Consider the following 23,523-nt stretch of genomic DNA (forward strand, 5'->3'; position numbering starts at 1 on the left):
CCCATGGTGTTTATACTTGCGTACTATTGTTTATACAGATGAACGTGGTACCTTCAGGTGTTTGGAAATTGCTCCCAAGGATGAACCAGACTTGTGGAGGTCTACAATTTATTTTCTGGGGTCTTGGCTGATTTATTTTGATTTTCCCATGATGTCAAGCAAAGAGGCACTGAGTTTGATGGTAGGCCTTGAAATACATCCACAGGTACACCTCCAATTGACTCAAATGATGTCAACTAGCCTATCAGAAGCTTCTAAAGCCATGACATTATTTTCTGGAATTTTCCAAGCTGTTTAAAGGCACAGTCAACTTAGTGTATGTAAACTTCTGACCCATTAGAATTGTGATACAGTGAATTATAAGTGAAATAATCTGTCTGTAAACAATTGTTGGAAAAACTACTTGTGTCATACACAAAGTTGATGTTCGAACCGACTTGCCAATGAGAAGTTTGTAGAGTGGTTGAAAAGGGAGTTTTAATGACTCCAACCTAAGTGTATGTAAACTTCTGCCTTAAACTGTACCTAGAGAGTTTTCATCTGGATTTTTCGTAGCTGTCTACATACCACCACAGACCGATGCTGGCGCTAATACTGGGCGCAATGAACTGTATATCGCTATAAACAGGACAACGCTCATCAAGAGGCTGCGCTCCGAGTAGGCGGGGACTTTAATGCAGGGAAGCTTAAATCAGTTTTACCTCATTTCTATCAGCATGTTAAATGTGTAACCAGAGGAAAAAATTCTAGACCACCTTTACTCCAGACACAGAGACGCGTACAAAGCTCTCCCTCACCCTCCATTTGGCAAATTATATCCTCCTGATTCCTGCTTACAAGAAAAAATGTAAGCAGGGAGCACCAGTGACTCGGTCTATAAATAAGTGGTCAGATGAAGAGATGCTAAACTACAGGACTGCTTTGCTAGCACAGACTGGAATATGTTCCGGGATTCTTCAGATGGCATTGAGGAGTACACGACATCAGTCACTGGCTTTATCAATAAGTGCATTGAGGACATCGTCCCCACAGTGACTGTACGTACATAACCCAACCAGAAGCCATGGATTACATACAGGCAACATTCGCACTGAGATAAACGGTAGAGCTGCCGCTTTCAAGGAGCGAGACTCTAACCCGGAAGCTTATAAGAAATCCTGCTATACCATCCAACGAACCATCAAACAGGCTTCAATACAGGACAAAGATCGAATCGTACTACACCGGCTCCGATGCTCGTTGGGTTTGGCAGGGCTTGCAAACTATTACAGACTACAAAGGGATGGGACAGCTGAGAGCTGCCTAGTGACACGAGCCTACCAGACGAGCTAAATAACTTCAATGTTCGGTTCGAGGCAAGTAACACTGAAACATGCATGAGAACATCAGCCGTTCCGGACGACTGTGTGATCACGCTCTCCGCAGCCGATGTGAGTAAGACCTTCAAAACAGGTCAACATTCACAAGGCCGCAGGACCAGACGGATTACCAGGACGTGTACTCCGAGCATGCGCTGACCAACTGGCAAGTGTCTTTACTGACATTTTCAACCTGTCCCTGTCTGAGTCTGTAATACCACCATGTTTCAAGCAGACCACCATAGTCCCTGTGCCCAAGAACACTAAGGTACCTGCCTAAATGACTACTGACCAGTAGGACTCACGTCTGTAGCCATGAAATGATTTGAAAGACGGGTCATGGCTCACATCAACACCATTATCCCAGAAACCCTAAACCCACTCCAATTTGCATACCACACCAACAGATCCACAGATGATGCAATCTCTATTGCACTCCACACTGCCCTGTCACACCTGGACAAACGGAACGCCTATGTGAGAATGCTATTCATTGACTACAGCACACCCAAGCACACCAAGACAGTCATGAAGAGGGTACGACAAAACCTATTCCTCCTCAGGAGACTGAAAAGATTTGGCATGGGTCCTCAGATCCTCAAACAGTTTTACAGCTGCACCATCGAGAGCATCCTGACTGGTATGACAACTGTTCGGCCTCCGACCGCAAGGCACTACAGAGGGTAGTGCGTACGGCCCAGTACATCAATAGGGCCAAGCTTCCTGCCATCCAGGACCTCTATACCAGGCGGTGTCAGAGGAAGGCCCTAAAAATTGTCAAAGACTCCAGCCACCCTAGTCATAGACTGTTCTCTCTGCTACTGCACTGTTCTCCGAAGTGCCAAGTCTAGGTCCTAGAGGCTTCTAAACAACTTCTACCTCCAAGCCATAAGACTCCTGAACAGCTAATCAAATGGCTACCCAGACTATTTGCATTGACTCTGTACCGGTACTCCCTGTATATAGCCCCGCTATTGTCATTTACTGCTGCTCTTTAATTATTTGTTATTCTTATCTCTTACTTTTTTTTCTCCTCTGTATTTTCTTAAAACTGCATTTCTTGTAAGTAAGCATTTCTCTGTAAGGTGTAAACCTGTTGTATTCGACACGTGACAACATTTGATTTGTATTTATTTTATGTATTGCAATGTCATCAACTCCAATTTGAATGTTAGTCTAGCTCACTAAATAGCCTGCCCCATTTGCTAAATATGTTAAACTTGTTTGCAGTCCGCATTGTTCTAATTGTGTTGCTTCAATATGGAAATACATTGTTAAACTGATATAGTGGCTAGGCCTACTGTAAATTGCAGGCTGGACATTGCTGTGGGCGTATAATACAGACAAGGCAACTTAGACTATGGAGGGTTTTACGCACATCCTCACTTTTCACAGGAGCTGGATAAAGATCCAAAATAAAGAGAAAAGTGAATGTCCACTCACCGTTATAGTGCGAAAACGTGTTGTGTTTTATAAACACTCAATGAACCATCTTACAGATCAAATTTGCACTTCTCCAGCAATAGCAGACGGATTTGCATTGCATTCAAGCCATGTAGCCAACGTTCTCACCATAAACCCAAGGACGGTGAATCTTTCTAATTAGTTTGTTTTTTAATCAAGTTAAACAAAAAATGATCAATCAATCTGCTTTTTAAACCAACAATGATAATTCTAAATAGGATTGGGTCAGAAGCATGATATCATAAATCACTTCTCATTCCATGGCACTGTGTGTGTAAAGTATGTCACGCTGCATGCTTAGCTGGTACCACTTCCTCCCGATTCGGCCCATACCTGGCTTAAACTCTGGACCTCTGCCTCACAAAGTCACGTGACCGCCCTCCTCGAGCGTCTTAGCCAATTGTGCCACCTCAAAAGCTAGCTAATGAGGCGCCGCAAGCGGAACACTTAGGGCTGAGGAGTAACACACATCCCCGTGTGCTACATGTGCACATATAAGCCTAAATGTCTTTATTTACATTTGCTTGTCTATAGAAACTACAAGGCTCCTGTCAATTGTGTCGTTGCCTATGTGTGAGGCAGTTTTTTTTTAAATGGTCGTCGACATGGCATTATAAGAGAATTGAATAGTTTGGAGGAGCGCGTGTTAGTGGTGCGCGGGTCAGTTTTTTGTTCACCCGCACACACCCGCAACTGCTAATAACCCATCCGCAACTGCCCGACTAGACAAGATGTGATAAAGTGAAAATCTGGGTCCCGTACCAGACCCAAACCCGCTAATATAGAAAATGCGCTGTAGGCTGGTCTGAGACTTTTTTTTGACTGGGGGTGCATGATTTTTCTAACCTAATTTAGATGTAGCCTATGTTTCTGCTTATAATTTCAGACATTTTGGTAGGCTATTATTAGATTAGATATTAGATACATGCAGCTTCTCTCCTGTCATTACTAGAATACTAAATAAACCCTTGATCACCAGAATCTCATAAATCGATAGAATGAATGCTTTAATATAGTTTTCATCAGTACAGAGAAAATCCAATAAAATAAAATAAATGATAACAGGAAAGATTTTCTTTGCAAAATGTCCAAATGACATCAGTTTGACTGGTTGTAAGGAAATAGGAAGCTGTGAAAACGACCCAACATTTAGGACTATGTTTCTGATAAGATTTCAGTTTGGCTTGGATTCATTTTATGTGGTTGTAAAATACTATCAGCTTTTATGATGCTGATAAAGATAGCACCTCTACAGACAATATCTAATTGCATTCCCATTCTCTCAAGAAGCTGACTGAAAGAAATCATATTTCTCCCATCCTTTTCCCTTGTCAAAATATTGGTTCCATTTGGTCTATAAATTCCTGAAATAAATGTTTTATTCTGCAGGAGGTAATATTAAGGCTATGTGAGAGGATATAGACCTACAGTCAGAGTCAACATTTCTGTTTCCATTTAACCATCATCTAAACAGTAGGCTACAGTTCCGTTGATGGGCCATAGGTCTATATCTTGTGACTGTTGAATTTGCTAACCGCCTCAATCTTCACACATAACAGTGACGCCACTGCTATCATCCTTTTACCACTTCACCAAATCTTTCCCAAACATTACTTTTCTGACCCTCCCTTCTTTCCAATTTCAACTCTCCCTTTTGCAGCTTTTTTCTTATTGAATTAAACTTACCACAGAGACATTGTCCTTTTCGGCATCCGTGCTTCGACTTCAACTTTTTCTGCACATTCCCAAAAGCATTTGGCGATTGCTGTGTAGGCTATTTGGCGCGCATACGTTTATGCTTACACACTAATGCCAGATAGCCTAAAATAATGAACTAAAAACCTCAATGTAGCCTATAAATATCATACATTTATGGATTTAAGGTATTGTTCTCTATTCAACCCGTTCGCCTTTCATCCATACAATATTTCTGTAGGGACTGTAGGAAGTGCTGGTTGAGTCAACCCGAACAGCACTAGCACAAATATGTCTTTGGTAGCCTGATCGTTTGAGGGTCGCTCTTTGAAAATGGGGATGGATAGCCTACCTGAACAAGCTAAATGAAGTATGCAGGTATGTGAATTGTGAATAATGAAATAGCAGGAGGGCAAAGACCTCCAAATGATTTCAAAGCCCTTAGTAGACCATTTAAAACCTCTTGATTCATAGGCTGGTTGGCTAATGGCCAGGATAAAAAGATGCACCTAAGTGACTCTGCTAAACTAGCCTTGATTTAAGGGGAGGGAAGGCGAAATAGGCGGAAAGCAAGTATTTTTTATTTTGGGGGGAAATTCAGACACAAAATGCACATCTCTTCCATGGGTAGAATCATGGCTAGGTAGGCTGTGCTTCCACTCTCAAAACCCATTCCATTATCAACTGCATTACTGTTAAGACCGGCTTTTTGTGGGTCTTCAAACTTCCCATTACCCTGCATGAAATTGTCACTTTTGCGCTTGTTAAGGACACACCTCAAATATTGCCACCCCTTCCACCTCAGTGCAATTGAGCTGACGTTAGACAGGTGAATTGCCAAACCTGGCATTAGGTCTGGAAAATGCCAATGCGCCAGTTTTTACATAACGAAATTGCAAACTAATGTGCGTTTGACACTTGCGCCACCTTACCGCCAGACGAAAATAGAACCCTAAGTGTAATTATTATATTGCTTTGTTTAAAAAAAGGGCCTGAATGGAAAGACATAGGAGCAGATTGAGGAGGAACAGAGGGAGGGACGTGAAGGGGTTGATGCTATATGGGAGACAGAGTAAACAGTGCACACAGGCAGGCACACATGCACAATTTGTTGGTGTGGGTTCATGATGACTGACGGTCAGCCCTGGAAAACATCACTATACTCTGAGGAAGGGAATCAGCACCATCTGACAACACAATCAATGATCAAGCTTACAGTCCCTGACACCGCCATCTTACCAGTAGAGGAAAACAACAACACCCCTACAGGTGCTTGACAACATACAGTTGAAGTCGGAAGTTTACATACACTGGTTGGAGTCGTTAAAACTCGTTTTTCAACCACTCTACAAATTTCTTGTTAACAAACTATAGTTTTGGCAAGTCGGTTAGGACATCTACTTTGTGCAAGATACAAGTAATTTTTCAAACAAATGTTTGCAGACAGATTATTTCACTTATAATTCACTGTATCACAATTCCAGTGGGTCAGAAAGTTTACATATACTAAGTTGACTGTGCCTCTAAACAGCTTGGAAAATGTTGTCATGGCTTTAGAAGCTTCTGATAGGCTAATTGACATCATTTGAGTCAATTGGAGGTGTCAATGTGGATGTATTTCAAGGCCTACCTTCAAACTCAGTGCCTCTTTGCTTGACATCATGGGAAAATCAAAAGAAATCAGCCAAGACCTCAGAAAATAAATTGTAGACCTCCACAAGTCTGGTTAATCCTTGGGAGCAATTTCCAAATGCCTTAAGGTACCACGTTCATCTGTATAAACAATAGTATGCAAGTATAAACACCATGGGACCACACAGCTGTCATACCGCTCAGGAAAGAGGCGCGTTCTGTCTCCTAGAGATGAACGTACTTTGGTGTGAAAAGTGCAAATTGATCCCAGAATAACAGCAAAGGACCTTGTGAAGATGCTGGAGAAAACCGGTACAAAAGTATCTATATCCACAGTAAAACAAGTCCTATATCGACATTACTTGAAAGGCCGCTCAGCAAGGAAGAAGCCACTGCTCCAAAACCGCCATAAAAAAAGACAGACTACGGTTTGCAACTGCACATGGGGACAAAGATCATACTTTTTGGGGAAATGTCCTCTGGTCTGATGAAACAAAAATAGAACTGTTTGGCCATAATGACCATCGTTATGTTTGCAGGAAAAAGGGGGAGGCTTGCAAGCCCAAGAACACCATCCTAACAGTGAAGCACAGGGGTGGCAGCATCATGTTGTGGGGGTGCTTTGCTGCAGGAGGGACTGGTGCACTTCACAAAATATATGGCATAATGAGGCAGGAAAATCATGTGGATATATTGAAGCAACATCTCAAGACATCAGTCAGGAAGTTAAAGCTTGGTCGCAAATGGGTCTTCCAAATGGACAATGACCCAAAGCATTCTTCCAAAGTTGTGGCAAAATGGCTTTAGGACAACAAAGTCACAAAGCCCTGACCTCAATCCTATAGAAACTTTGTGGGCAGAACTGAAAAAGCGTGTGCGAGCAAGGAGGCCTACAAACCTGACTCAGTTACACCAGCTCTGTCAGGAGGAATGGGACAAAATTCACCCAACTTATTGTGGGAAGCTTGTGGAAGGCTACCCGAAACGTTTGACCCAAGTTAAACAATTTAAAGGCAATGCTACCAAATACTAATTGAGTGGATGTAAACTTCTGACCCACTGGGAATGTGATGAAAGAAATAAAAGCGGAAATAAATTATTCTCTCTACTATTATTCTGACATTTCACATTCTTAAAATAAAGTGGTGATCTTAACTGACCAAAGACAGGGAATTTTTACTCAGATTAAATGTCAGGAATTGTGAAAAACTGAGTTTAAATGTACTTGGCTAAGGTGTATGTAAACTTCAGACGTCAATTGTAGATACCACAGAGCATCAGCACCTTGGTTCTGTAGAAAACTAGTGGATGATGGAATGTACGCCTACTTTGACAATCTGGAAGAGTGTTATAATAATCCAATCCATTACGTCCGTATAGGTGTAAATAAAATAATGTAATAAAATAAGAGGTGCCCAAAGAGTGTGTCATTGATACAATATCATGTTGTACTTTACCTCCAAATAGCCTACAAGTGATTTCTTAGACACATTGAGTCGCAACTAACATTCAACTTTGAGCTTGCTTCCCCTAAGATAAAACCTAACTCTGTATTTGGTAAGTAGCATTACGTGAAATCTAAAATCTTTTGTTTTATGATCTCTCTTGCTTTGACAGTGTATGAGGGGGAGAATGCAGGAAGATGTCACCAGTGTCCCTCTCCCCTCTTGGTCATTTTTTTTGACCTTACAAGAACGGGAATTGTTTCACTTTTCTCCACTTTTCGTTCAGTGGTGATCAAATATCATATTATGGTCATGTTCAGTTTCTCATGTTAAGTTCTTCTTTCAATAGACCCATTTTAGGCATAGGATTTTAAACACACGTTAAGAAATGTTATTGACAGAGCAAAAGACACATAGCTGGGTTGTGTTTGAATTACGGTGGCATTTGGAAATGGCATTTGAGAAAAAAGAAACATACTTTTTCAAGATGTTTTCATTTAAATGTATTTGCGTACATCTTCCCATAGTAAATCAACTAATATGGTGGCTTAATGACTTTTTACCATTACAATAACATTGGCCACCAGTAGGAGTAGTAACACCAATGATGGTAACGCTAATGAGACATTTTTGGTATTTAAGATTTTCTTAAATGGCAAAAATTCTCAATTCTAATGTAAGCAACTATTTAAAAATAATTGACTAAAGTGATAATCAATCATTTGAAATTGACTAACGCCACGTAACACTTTGGATTTAGATAACAAATTATCAATGGAATCCTCAAATTTATGGCATACTAAATAATAATTGTATTTAATATATCCCCCAATAACAGTTTGCCATTGGAGAGAATGCTCATGGTTCTTGTTTATCTTTGTAAAGAGTGATTTTGAAGGGGGTAACATCAACGACATAAAACTGAGGGACACACATCATACTAGTAAAAGTTATTTTTAATAGCATTCATTATTTTTATTGATCTATACCATATGTGTCAAACTCATTCCACGGAGGGCAGAGCTTCTGCGGGTTCACACTTCACACTTGTACTTGATGAATTAAGGTCACTAATTAGTAAGAAACTCCCCTCGCCTGGTTGTCTAGATCTAATTCCATGGAGGGCCTACTGTCGGCAGGTTTATGTTTTTTCCTTTCAATTAAGCCCTAGACAACCAGGTGTGGAGAGTTCCGCAATTAGTGACCTTAATTTATCAGTCAAGTACAAGAGAGGAGCAAAAACCCAGACACTGCTGTCCACGGAATGAGTTTGACACCTTTGTTTTAACTTAACTCCTAGCCTAGTTAATGTTAGCCACAACAAATTGGAATTCGTAACGTAGCATTAATTTAGCAAATTTGTAACATTTAACAAATTTCAGTTCTTGCACCACGCGTGGGTGGCAGGTACCCTAGTGGTTAGAGCGTTGGACTAGTACCGAAAGGTTGCAAGATCGAATCCCTGAGCTGACAAGGTAAAAATCTGATGTTCTGCCCCTGAACAAGGCAGTTAACCCACTGTTCCTAGGATGTCATTGAAAATAAGAATTTGTTAACTGACTTGCCTAGTTAAATAAAGGCCTATTTTTAATTTTACATTATTTGTTGTAACTAATTTATGCGCAATCCTGCTTTACACCAACATAACAAAGACCATTCTCATGGAAACTAAAAGGTCACACTCCAACCTGGTCTCAGAGCATTTCATATTATTCTGTATGTAAATCCGGTATACCCATTTACAATATAGTATACCATACAATATATTGTTTCGTATGGTATGTATTTATTTGTTGATGTCCATCACCCATTTCGTATGATATGTTACAAATTACAATTCATATTATATGTTATGAATTTTAGCTAGGTGGCTAACATTAGGGTTAAGTTTAGGAGTTAGGTTAAACGGTTACAGTTAGGGCTAAGGTTGGGGAAGTGTTAGCTTACTACAAAGTAGTAATTAGCAGAAAATTTGCTAAAATAGCCTGTAATGAGATTTGAACTCACAACCTTTGGGCAACTAGACGTTCGTGCTATAAGCCCGACCAACCACCCTACTTTCGTTTTTGCCTTAAGTAACCATACCAAATGTAACACATACTAGTTCGTGTCCCTGATTTACCTTTCCTATATTACGTCTAGAATGAGACCACGCTGCACACTCACTATGAAGTGCCTACTAAAACTGATATTATTGAACAAAGTTCTAACATCACTGCCTATATGTCCATTCTTAGGAGCCTCATACAATAGTGAAACTCAATACAAACACTCTCCCAAACGATTGCAAATAGGCAACTGTTCAACAAACCATTCTGGCAACAAGTATCTCACCTGCTTTCTCCGCCAAACACGAGAGCCCCATTACAAGCACGAGCAGCACCCCAATGAAGCACATCTGCACACCGAGCAAATCCTTTCGCTTTTTCCGCCGAGCTTTGGTTTTCTGCTGGTTCAGCATCACTTGAAGCGGCCCACACCGCACCCGGACGGTCCCGGGCATCATGCCAACAGCCATCCCATCCATGGATACGTTTTTACGGCGACAAGGCTTCGGGGGTACAACGTGGAGGGAAGCCGGAAGAAAGAGGGTTTCGGAAAGTTACACAACGAAAGAGATGGGCGAAAGAAAATGTTGTTCTATCTTGCGTCGGTTGCGATGTTGTCTTCTATATTACTTCGGACCGAAGTGTTGTTGTGCGTTGTGGATGTTGCGAGAGGACGGAGCACTCCATGGATGCTTCAGTTGGGTGCCAGTTCTCGCAGGACACAGTCTGCAGCGGGGCTGGTGATGTTGAAGAGAGAGCGCAAAAAAGAGAGGGGAGGAGTATGTGTGTGTGTGAGAGAGAGAGATTGTAAAGCTATAGCCAACAGAATTAGCCTATGGTTTACATTTTTTATGATTTAATGTTGAATTCAGGTTAATTGACAACACAATCAAATGTAAATCAACACTAGACGTTGAACTTGCGTATGTGCTCAGTGGGATACATTTTTGAAGCAGCAGGCGTTATTTTGAACAAAAAAATACTCGCTCATCGTTGCCCTCTCCTGGATGCAGTAGGCCCATATTCCATCGTTTCTTTCAGATAGCCTATTGCAGTAAATCCGTTTGACAATGGATGGCAATTTGGACATTGTAAATCCTTTGCATGAGAATGGCAGGCACCCATAAGTGCGCGCACACACACACAAACACACACTGTGGGTGAATGTCAATCTTAACACTCATGCACCGCACCACTCTCCTCTCCATTATCTCATAATCACAGGTTGACCTCTTCTAACCCGGTGAGACCCAGCATACACCCACTCCACTCTGCTTTTGATGCATTCCACTCATCAGCGGGTTCATGTTCAGTATCAGCCTCCATTCAGTATGTAGTATAACGTAGTCAGCCTCAATAGACTGAACAACAGGTTGATCACACACACTCCAGTTGATTGGGGTCAAAGGTAACACCCTCTGTTCCTCCCAAGCCAGAAACATCCATAGTGCATTTTAAGCACTTACATGAATCACAGGATGGAGGTGTCCTCAGGCCCACCTATCCCATAATGCCCTCTGAGTGTTAGCCAATGAGTTGCCAGATTAGAGCTATCGCCCCTTGGTCCGTACTCGCACAAGCTCGCTCACACATACACTCATATGCCCAAACAAACGCACACACACTTCAGGATTGAACATAATCCTGTTCCAGCAGGGATTCAGGACATTGGAAAATTGAATCAAATGGATTATGATGAGGAAACAGATTTTTGATTCAGTGCTGTTTCTACTGCCTTAGTGGGAAGGAGGAAGACTGGTTTAAACACGCAATGAACCTGAGATTCAAGAGTTTTGCTAGGTAACATGCTGACCACACCGGGCACGTTGCGTGCGTGAGCATTGCAAAATAAATTTACACATGTTATTCAATCATTGCCCCCACACTGCTCGCACGCACCAACGAGTGTCTGCGTTGCCAAGCGCTAAAATAGAAGTCAGTTCTATTTGTGACGCTTAACGCGGTGCAAGTCCTGCCTCTCCTATCTCCTCATTGGTTTATAGAAGCAGATACCCACGTGCCATTCCGTCATTGGTTATACCCACGTGGGTGATTGAAAGACGAACTGAGGTCGGTCATCGTCATGGTAATACTATGAAAGTTAAATGACAATCGCCATATAAAGTCCAAAGAAGAAAAAGCCTGGAAGGAGGAGAGATGACTAGAAACGATTCGGTTGACCGTTTTATGTGTGGATTAATTGTCGGAGTAACAACTCAACGTTTATATCCCACAACAAATTAGATAGCAACAGCTAGCTATCTAGCTAAATTGCCATAAATGTTTATTTTCGACCTGTCCCCAAATTAATATAATTGTAGAGTTTTTGTTTTGATATTTCAACCTGCGTGTCGTGATTGCGTTTGGAGTGGGGGGACAAAATCTATTTGCGCACGATGGCACACGTTGTCGCACGCACCTGGTTTGGGTATGGTGATAGCCTCACTGGGAATTAAATACTAGCCCAAGCAGACCTAGGGGGTATCTTCAACATTATCTCTTATTTTCACCCTCTTCTCTTTCCCTGCCTCTAATCCTCTTGTGTATTGTGTATTTGCTCATGCACTTCCCCTCCCTCTCTTTCAGCCATGCTGTACATTTTTTAATCTCTAGTGTGTGATCTCTTTCTCCATTTCTCTCTTTCTCTCTCTGGCGTGATTTGTCCCTGTCCAGTCTTTGATGTGCTGTTAGTCTTGTAACTCTGTGTGAAGCTGGTTTCAGTTCAATTGAGCTCTGCTTTCTCCTTCTTTTGATCAATAGAGATGGACGTTTTGTTTACCCAGTTAAAAGGCATCAAACTGTATCGGAGTGGCCAGCTGTGTAAGTGAACGCATCACTCAGATGCACCACTTAATGCATCACTCAGTGGCAGCCATGCAATTTCAGGCAGCCTCAGGTACAGTAGATATTGTTATTAATGAAAGACATTTATCTCCACATTTGTATGGCGCCTCCGTAGATACACATTGACCTCTCCAAACATAACATACCACTTCAAGAGAGAGTTTACCCAAATGTTATAATTGTATAACCTTGTGGTTATGGAGGAAGAGAGACAGTTACAAATGATTAGCATTGAATAATTCACAGCCACCACTGGCAGAACGCATTGTAATGAGATAGAGACTCAGGTTTCAGGTTGTTTGGGATTCCGAGTGGCGCAGCAGTCTAAAGCACAGGATCTCAAATCCCGGTCTGTATCACAACCAGCAGTGATCGGGAGTCCCATAGAGCGGCTCACAATTGGCCCAGCATCGTCCGGGTTTGGGGAGGGTTTGGCCGGGATAGGCCGTCATTGTAAAGAATTTATTCTTAACTGACTTGTCTGGTTAAATAAAAAGTATATTGCTGATTTATGTGGGAGATTGTTGTTGTATGATGAAGAGGAAGTAATCAGGGACAAGCTTGAGTGCCACATTTACCCATCATGCACTGCTTTATGCCACATTTACCAATTTACAAAAAAAACTCTCTAGCACTTCCCAGTAATGGTTCAACTTCTTCAATCGTTTAGTAGCTCATAAAATATCTCCTCTTCAGGTAGGTTTCAGCCTCTATCACTTGGATATTGGTCCCTATATAGGCAATACCCTGTGTACTATTAGTGCCTGCATCACTGAGCAGTGATTTGTCTCAGCTATTGTGAACCTCTCCCATTGATTCTGTAGGGCTTTAGATCAGCATAGGTTGCAGTGAAGCATCTCGAGGTGTGTGTGTGTGAGAGAGAGCGAGCGAGTGAAAGAGGGTTTGTGGTGATATTGTTCCATACTACTGGATTGGAGAGTTTTACTGATGTTAGTTGGTGCCCGATTGATGACATCTGGTTGACATCAGATTTATAACCCCGTACAGTCTGTTATGTGAATGTCACAGTGTTTGACCCCACACACCTGTTTAATCACACTTTGCTAAGCATAGTCTAGCCCTGTAGTATGATGTTTTGAGGCAGGCCCACAATCCCCTCTGTCCGTCTGTTCTTCATGGAGACATGAGACAGTGTGACCCTGACATTGTAGTCTAATATTAGGGAGGGTAATAACGTTCTCTGTCTGTCTTTCATGCCTCTCAACAGTTTCATTCAAAGACAGTCTGCAGCAGTACCTGTTGCTTGGTTAGCTCCCAAACATGTTACCCGCTGTAATCTAAAACCATGTACCGTGTGTGTGCATTTGAAGATGCCTGATTTGATTAATGTAAGAGAGAGAATGGCTTGATGTGCTAATATTGATCGTCTCCAACTATAGAAGCAGTAGTGACAATCACCTCTACAGTATTTCTCATACCTGTTCATTAATTTAACAATTTTTACAAGATGCTGTGTACTCAATTTGTATTATCTAAAACAGACCTACATTCAATGAGTATACATTAAGAACACCTGCTCTTTCCATGACAGACTGACCAGGTGAATCCAAGTGAAAGCTATAATCTCTTGATGTCACTTGTTAAATCCACTTCAATCAGTGTAGATGAATTGGAGGAGACAGGTTAAAAAGTATTTTTAAACCTTGAGACAATTGAGTCATGGATTGTGTTTTTGTGCCATTCAGAGGGTGAATGGGCAAGACAAAATGTGCCTTTGAACGAGGTATGGTAGCAGGTGCCAGGTGCAGCCTACACACTTCTATGCATTGTTCTTCTACAATTGAGAATCAACTATCAGAAACAGAAAGGGCAGACAGCTATGTACGTCATGCATATAATTCTCTGTATTAAACGGATCTATGGTAAAGCCATGAAATGGCATCTATGCTCTCCATGTCCACATGACAGTGCCACCTCAGGGATTAAATTAATAAGAGGTGTATAATGACTTGATACCCATGTCATACAGGGCCGGATTAACGAACGGGCACTCAGGGCACGACCTCCCCGACCTCCAGGGGGTCGGTGGGCCCCCAGATGACATATGATAGAAACATTTGTAGGATTGCAGTAAATTAGATTCATAACGGCAACATTTTCTCTCAGCCTCATGGCAAAATGTGAACAAAAGCATGAGATGAGCTATAAAACGACAAACAAAAATAGCAAAAAATGTAGAATTGCAGGAAATTTGCTTTAAAACTGCAACATCTCTTAGAATCATGACAAAATATGTATAATAGCACTATAAAACTTCTCATTTCTTCTCTCTGCACCATGTCAAAATGTGTTTAAATGCAGGAAATGAGCTGATTTTTCCAGCCCCTTCGTCATATAGTGTAAGCGAAAGACTGTCCTCGCTATCCTTTGCCTCCCCTGAATACCAATGTCTCCTGCTTTATCAGGACAGTCAGATACAGTTGAAGTCAGAAGTTTACATACACTAGGTTGGAGTCGTTAACTCGTTTTTCAACCACTTCACAAATGTCTTGTGAAAACAAACTATAGTTTTAGCAAGTTGGTTAGGACATCTACTTTGTGTATGACACAAGTAATTTTTCCAGCAATTGTTTACAGACCGCTTATTTCACTTAATTCATGGTATCACATTTACAGTGGGTCAGAAGTTTACATATACTAAGTTGACTGTGCCTTTAAACAGATAAGAAAATTCCATGTCATGGCTTTAGAAGCTTCTGATAGGTTAATTGACATCATTTGAGTCAATTGGAGGTGTACCTGTGCAAATTGATCCCAGAACAACAGCAAAGGACCTTGTGAAGATGCTGGAGGAAACCGGTACAAAAGTATCTATATCCACAGTAAAACAAGTCCTATATCGACATAACTTGAAAGGCTGCTGAGCAAGGAAGAAGCCACTGCTCCAAAACTGCCACAAAAAAGCCAGACTACAGTTTGCAACTGCACATGGGGACAAAGATTGTACTTTTTGGAGAAATATCCTCTGGTCTGATGAAACAAAAATAGCACTGTTTGGCCATAATGACCGTCGTTATGTTTGGAGGAAAAACAGGAGGCTTGCAAGCCCAAGAACACCATCCCAACTGTGAAGCACGGGCGTTGCAGCATCATGTTGTGGGGGTGCTTTGCTGCAGAAGGGACTGGTGCACTTCACAAATGAGATGGCATCATGAGGGAGGAAAGTTATGTGGATATATTGAAGCAACCTCTCAAGACATCATTGAGGAAGTTAAAGCTTGGTCGTAAATGGGTCTTCCAAATGGACAATGACCCCAAGCATTCTTCCAAAGTTGTGGGGAAAATGGCTGAAGGACAATAAAATCAAGGTTATTGGAGTGGCCATCACAAAGCTCTGTCCTCAATCCCATAGAAATGTTCTGGGCAGAACTGAAAAAGCATGTGTGAGCAAGCAGGCCTACAAACCTGACTCCGTTACACCATCTCTGTCAGGAGGAATGGGACAAAATTCACCCAACTTATTGTGGGAAGCTTGTGGAAGGCTACCCAAAATGTTTGCCCCAAATTAAACAATTTTAAAGGCAATGCTACCAAATACACTCAATTAGTATGTAAACTTCTGATCCACTGGGAATGTGATGAAAGACCAAGCTTAAAGAAGTCATTCTCTCTATTATTCTGACATTTTACATTCTTAAAGTAAAGTGGTGATCCTAACTGACCTAATGCAGGGAATATTTACGAGGATTAAATGTCAGGAATTGTGAAATCCTGAGTTTTAATGTATTTAAACTTCCGACTTCAACTGTAAGTAACTGGAGTGACTAGCTAGCTTCTTGCTTCAGAAGGTTGAACGGTCGACTTGAGTGTGTTATGAAGTTGGGGATGCTGGTTCGAATGCACATACACATTTTTGGCAGGTGTCCCTGAAAGAAAACCGGCTGTAAAACGTTGTCTTCAACAACAGTGGTGCTCATTGTCTGACTAATCCTGTTGTGCTATAGCGTATTATGTTCAAATGTTTTTACAGGTTCCTGCTATTTTTCACACACACACACACACACACTCCCATCGTCACCCAAAAGCCGCTACCTGTTCCCTTCTAGGACTGGGTGTTCTTTCTTCTGTCTTGGTAAGAGAACATCCCCTTCTTTAGAGAACAGAATGCCTCAGCCATACTGCGCTCTAATAAAGGCTTCTCCACAACTTACCAAAACACTTGCATGCATGCACAAACACACACAGAGCATATCCATCTGCCCAACAAGATCTCATAATTCGTCAATTTTTGAAGGGAAACTATGGATAAATGTCTATTTAATGCATTCATTCTGTGTGGTTACACTGTTAATTCTGCGTGGCTACAGGGTTAATTCCGCTTGGTTACACGGTTAAAACAGAAACAACTCAAATGGTTAAGTTTGGGTATTCATTTCGAGTGGTTAAGTTTAGGACTATGAAGAGAAGGGCTTAAAACAAAATAATTGAAAACTGCTGTTTCCATCAACTACCATCAAGTATTCTCGAGGCTTGCTAGAGCATTGTGAACTGCAGTGGTCTAAGCAGCGTGCTCTGGCTCCAGGCATCACAAGTTTGCACCCAGTGCTGGGCAATTCTTTTTAATTTTTGTTAGCGCATAGGAAGGCATATATCGACATTCTCAGGACCTTTTCAAACCTCCGAAATCACGGTTTATTTCAAGTGATCAGGCTGCATCTGACACCAAACAGGTTTGATTATGCTGAGAGCACAAAACAACAACAGATTTTACACAGTATCACTCAATGCCTCTGTCTAACATTTGTTCCAGACACATATAGTTTATCCTAATCAATCCAAAGTGTATCATATTGCTCCTTTCTTTTCTGTGAATATCACTGAGACAGTGAGTGAGGATAGTAATGTGTGTGTATCGGTCTGTCCTACTAATCAATAACCCTGGTCACTGTGTCCCAGTCTCTCCTGCTCCGCTGCGACACTCATGGTAGGCTTTCCCTATGGGGATTTCCAAAAAACTACCTCTTGTCTATTTTTAAAGTGGAACTGAAAGCGTTCTTAACTACTTCGCAGATATGAAACATCATAATACAATCACAATATCAGTCAAAAATATCAAATTCACAGTTTATGCTACAAAACCAACTGTACAAGAGGTTTGAAATATAGCTTCTACCTGACTCAAAATTCCATGACGTATAATAAGGCATTGTTGGCAGAATAGATGGATGCAGTTCAATGTATGATTATATAACTCACCAATACATTTCTTGGTTCAAAAAGGTTTGCTATCAGGTTGTAAATCACAGCTGGTCTGGTACATTGTTTGCTGCCTCCACCCATTTGGGATGCACTGTTTCAGTTTCAATATTTTGGACAAAAATGGAAGCATGTAACTAAGGCTGGGATTGTCAATACAATCAAACTAGCAAGGGCAATGATCAATTGTCAGTCATAATGTGGCTAATAGGCTAGCATGTAGCTATTTATTTAGAAAACTAAAAACACAGAGCCTAACATTAGCTAGCTGCTGGGAGGATGTCATGTCATTGAAGGTGTGGGTGAGTGACTGACTTTTTCCCCTCATATCATTTTGTGGCCTCAGTTAGATGCAGGTGTCATTTCGTTAGCTAGCAAGAAATGAGAATCACTTCACTAGCTAATTAGTTATGCTGAACTTGAACAACTGTTATCCAGTTAGCATATCTCTTGCGTTTGTAAATTCACTCTGGCTATCTCCTCCGATTTCAGTGTGCCAGAGCACAGAATAACTGATCAATTTACGAATGTGCAACACTTTGGCAAAAAAGTAATTAAATTGTTGACCGCAGCACAGTTAGTCACTCACTAACGCTCTAGATAACATGCAAATAGATCTGCTGAGGCGAGTAAAGTGGTCGGACTGAGTGAGGTGTTCTCTCATTTATGTCTGGAAGTAGATAGCAAGCTAGCCAACTTTAGCTAGTTAGCTTGGGTGCTTGACTGCCATTGTTGTGAGGAATGCTTGGACCAAACCTACTCCTTGTCCAGTGTCAATAGTGCAGTGTGCGCTCTGAATGCTCCAAATTTACGAACAGACATCAGAGCGTACTCAGACACACTGGGGGCAATTTACGAACACACCCTTAGTTGTCAATCAAATGTATTTGGCATCGATGTAATGGGCGGTCAGGCAGGCAAGTTCCCATTCAGTTGTCAAAATGTGGGTTGGGACAAGCATGCATTGGCAGGAAAGCAGCAGAAGGACGAGCAGTCTACTATTCTCCATCATTTATCAGTGCAATTTTGACGGTTTGAGAAGGTTTATCGAATGTTCCCTTGTTAGATTTTAGCTCATCTCGCTACGGCTAGCATTTGTTGATGTGCATAACTGTGGGGGAGAGAGCTGCCCATTTCATGTTTTGTTAGCGAATATTTACATATTTGCAGAAATCCATTCAGGTTTATTTTGTATCTTTTGGTGAATGTGTTCTAATGATCTAACGTTTCTCTTTTGCTACTGCCTGTAAACACACAGTCCAGTTCAAAGTGAATGATGGCATTCCAAGTGGCAAAGGCTTATTTGCATAAAGGCTTACTGTAAATCTCTGATTGGCTATGGCACACCGGTCTGCGTAGACTCAGATCCTGGACGAGACAGATGTTTTATTTACTGCCGTGTCTATTAATTGTCCAAACGCATGACCGCTTTCCCACTCTATTGTTACTTTTCTACAATGGCGCCAGAGGAGATGGCTGCCGTTTTACGGTCTCCTAACCAATTGTGCTATTGTGTTTTTTTTGTGTTATTTGTAACCTATTTTGTACATAATGTCTCTGCCACAGTCTCTTATGACTGAAAATAGCTTCTGGATATCACAACTTACCTCTGTCATGACGTTGGCCTGGGGGGTTGGTTTATGACAGTCATACATACCTCTTCCCCCCCCCCCTTTTCCTCTCTCTACCCTACTAACGTTACATTTGCAAAACCCTTGGTTAACATAGAGATTCTGGGAGGAAATTAACTATATTCTGGTAATCCAAACAATTGAACATATGCGGTGGTACTTTTAAAAAAAATATATATTTTATTTATTTGACCTTTTATTTAACTAGGCAAGTCAGTTAAGAACAAATTCTTATTTTCAATGACTGCCTAGGAACAGTGGGTTAACTGCCTGTTCAGTGGCAGAACGACAGATTTGTACCGTGTCAGCTCGGGGGTTCGAACTTGCAACCTTCCAGTTACTAGTCCAACGCTCTAACCACTAGGCTACCCTGCCACCCCAATGAATATTAATGAATATTATGTCAGTTCGGTTGTCATCTGAGACATTCTCATCAATGATAAGATGACAAACTCTACAGTGGAAAGTCTACACATGGAATTGTTGTTCAATTGAAATGTTTGAATATGAAATTATTTGATGGGATGAAATGTGATTTTAGCTTCTAAAATGTGACATTTGGGTTTCCATAAGATAGGGCTGCTCAATCAGTGGCACTCCCCTGTGAAGGGACAAGGGCTATAAAACTTTTCAAACACACCCTATTCTCCCTTCCTATATAAGCCCTTGACGACAACATAACTTCCTGTTCCGATGAGGTAGGATGACGATCCTATGTCAGAATGGTTCAGACAACTACAGAACGAAGCCAACCTCGGCAATTTTTGTATTGCTGATTCAAATTGTTAGCCAGGGTTCTTGCAGATAACCAAGAATTTTCAACTTTCAGATGAGACTGAAGTAAGATGAAGATTAATGTTGACTGCTATTGATGTAAAATATTACTAGTTCTTTAAGAGTTTATTCGGAAGATAACAGCTCTATAAATATTATTTTGTGGTGCCCGACTCTGAGCTAATCATGTAATTAACTAATCAGGTGATATTAATTACGGAGAAATTATTTTATAGAATAGCATGTCTTATCAATTATTCCGGCATAGCCAAAGACACGACACCTCTTACTCGGAAAAAAAGATTTCTTTAACAAGTCTGACGTAAATCCTTCATGTCCGACAACTGTCAAGGCCCTTATCCCCGTGATTCGCTTGAGAAAGAGACTGAGATGTCAGGGTCCCTTATAAGGATCTGACGGCGAGTGGGTAATCTGCCTCTACCATCAGTACTATTAGCCAACGCACAATCATAGGATAACAAAATAGGCGAACTACGATCACGAATACTGTAATATCTTAAATTTCGCCGAGTCTGAACGACGACATGAATAACATACAGCTGATGGGTTTTATGCTGCATCGGCAAGATGGAACAGCCACCTCCGGTAAAACAAGGGGTGGTGGTCTGTATATTTGTAAACAACAGCTGGTACACAATCTAATAGTAAGGAAGTCTCAAGGGTTATCTTGCCTGGGGTACAGTATCTCATGATAAGCTGTAGACCACACTATTTACCAAGAGTTTTCATCTATATACTTCGTAGCTGTCTATTTACCACCACAAACCGATGCTAGCACTAAGACCTCACTCAATGAGCTGTATACGGCCATAAGCAAAAAGGAAAACGCTCATCCAGAGGCGGCGCTCTTAGTGGCCGGGGACTTTAACTTAAATTAAACTTGAAACTTAAATCCGTTTGACCTCATTTCTACCCGAATGTTACAAGTGCAACCAGATGGAAAAAAACCTCTAGACTACCTTTACTCCACACACAGCGACACGTACTCTCTCATCCTCCATTCGGCAAATCTGACCATAATTCTATCCTCCTGATTCGTGCTTACAAGAAAAAAACTAAAGCAGGAAGCACCATTGACTCTGTCTATATAAAAAGTGGTCAGATGAAGCAGATGCTAAACTACAGGACTGTTTTGCTAGCACAGACTGGAAAATGTTCCAGGATTCTTCAGATGACATTGAGGAGCACACCACATCAGTCACTGGCTTCAATAAGTGCATCGATGACGTTGTCCCCACAGTGACTGTACGTACATACGCCAAACAGAAGCCATGGATTAGAGACAACATTCGCACTGAACTAAATGGTAGAGCTGTCGCTTTCAAGGAGCGGGACTCTAACCCAGAAGCTTATAAGAAATCCCGCTATGCCATCATACAGGCAAAGTGTCAACATAGGACTAAGATTGAATCGTACTACACCGGCTCCGACACTCGTCGGATGTGGCAGGGCTTGCAAACTATTACAGATTACAAAGGGAAGCACGGCCACGAACTGCCCAGTGACACGAGCCTACAAGACGTGTTAAATTACTTCTATGCTCACTTCGAGGCAAGCAACACTGACGCATGCATGAGAGCATCAGCTGTTCTGGATGACTGTGTGATCATGCTCTCCGTAGCCTAAGTGAGTAAGATCTTTTAAAAGGTCAACATTCACAAGGCCAGACAGATTACCAGGATGTGTACACCGCGCATGCGCTGACCAACTGGCAAGTGTCTTCACTGACATTTTCAACCCGTCCCTGTCTGAGTCTGTAATAACAACATGTTTCAAGCAAACCACCAGAGTCCCTGTGTCCAAGAACACTCAGGTAACCTGCCTAAATGACTATAGACCCATAGCACTCATGTCTCTAGCCATGAAATGCTTTGAAAGGCTGGTCATGGCTCACATCAACACCATCATCCCAGAAACCCTAGAGCCACTCCAATTTGCATACCGCCCCAACAGATCCACAGATGATGCAATCTCTATTGCACTCCACACTGCCCTTTCCCACCTGGACAAAAGGAACACCTGTGTGAGAATGGTATTCATTGACTACAGCTCAGCATTCAACACCATAGTGCCCTCAAAGGTCATCACTAATCTAAGGACCCTGGGACTAAACACCTCCCTCTGCAACTGTATCCTGGACTTCCTGATTGGCCTCCCCAGGTGGTAAGGGTAGGTATCAACACGGGCCCCTCGGGTGCATGCTCAATCCCCTCCTGTACTCCCTCATGACTGCATGGCCAGGCACGACTCCAACACTATCATTAAGTTTGCAGACGACACAATAGTGGTAGGCCTGATCACCGACAACAATGAGAACCTATAGGGACGAGATCAGAGACCTGGCCATGTGGTGCCAGGACAACAACTTCTCCCTCAATGTGATCAAGACAAAGGAGATGATTGTGGACTACAGGAAAAGTAAGACTGAGCACACCCCTATTCTCATCAACGGGCCTGTGGTGGAGCAGGTTGAGAGCTTCACGTTCCTTGGTATCCACATCACCAATGAACTATCATAGTCCAAACACACCAAGACTGTCGTGAAGAAGGTACGACAAAGGAGACTGAAAATATGTGGCATGGGTCCTCAGATCCTCAAAACGTTATATAGCTGCACCATCGAGAGCTGGTTGCATCACTGCCTGATATATGGCAACTTCTAGACCTCCGACTGCAAGGCACTACAGAGGGTAGTGCGTACTGCCCTGTACATCACTGGGGCCAAGCTTCCTGCTATCCAGGACCTCTATACCAGGCGGTTTCAGAGGAAGGCCCTAAAAATGGTTAAAGACTCCAGCCACCCTAGTCAGACTGTTCTTTCTGCTACCGCACGGCAAGCGGTACCGGAGCGCCAAGTCTAGGTACAAAAGGCTTCTTAACAATTTCTACCCCCAAACTACAAGACTCATGAACAGCCTATCAAATGTCAACCCAAACGATTTTATGCTGCTGCTACTCTGTTATCTAGGCATAGTCACTCTACCTACATGTGCCCCCGCACATTGACTCTGTACCGGTACCCCCTGTATATAGCCTCGCTACTGTTATTTTACTGCTGTTATTTTTCTTAACTATATTGTTGGTTAAGATCTTGTAAGTAATCATTTCACTATAAGGTCTAAACCTGTTGTATTCTGCGCATGTGACAAATACAATTAGATTTGATTCCCAAAACTTTCTATGGTCATTTTCACGTTTTCATAAATTCTACTGTAAGTGTTCGCTTGTCAGAAAATGTTTAATAAAAAGTTGTCATTCTTCCTGGGGGTGTTGATGAACAGATTTGAATAAGATTTCATGTTGCTTAAACACTGTCAGTTCCACTTTAAGGAATGTTCTGTTGTCTATGGTGCCTCTATATCATCTAGGGATAGGTTACCAATGTCAGTCCAAG

At 41.7% G+C, this 23,523-nt stretch overlaps 1 protein-coding gene across 1 annotated transcript in view; it reads right to left on the reverse strand.

Annotated features, from left to right (window-relative positions):
- Window positions 1-10,467, reverse strand: part of slc24a3 (solute carrier family 24 member 3) — a 93,182-nt gene extending 82,715 nt beyond the window's left edge. Inside the window, exon 1 of the mRNA XM_031823529.1 lies at window positions 9,929-10,467. Within this exon, the coding sequence (XP_031679389.1) occupies window positions 9,929-10,121 (193 nt within the window). The 5' untranslated portion in view covers window positions 10,122-10,467. The remainder of the gene's footprint in view (window positions 1-9,928) is intronic.
- Between the last annotated feature and the right edge of the window lie 13,056 nt (window positions 10,468-23,523).

This window comes from Oncorhynchus kisutch, linkage group LG4, assembly GCF_002021735.2.
Source record: "Oncorhynchus kisutch isolate 150728-3 linkage group LG4, Okis_V2, whole genome shotgun sequence".
Taxonomy (NCBI): Eukaryota; Metazoa; Chordata; class Actinopteri; order Salmoniformes; family Salmonidae; genus Oncorhynchus; species Oncorhynchus kisutch.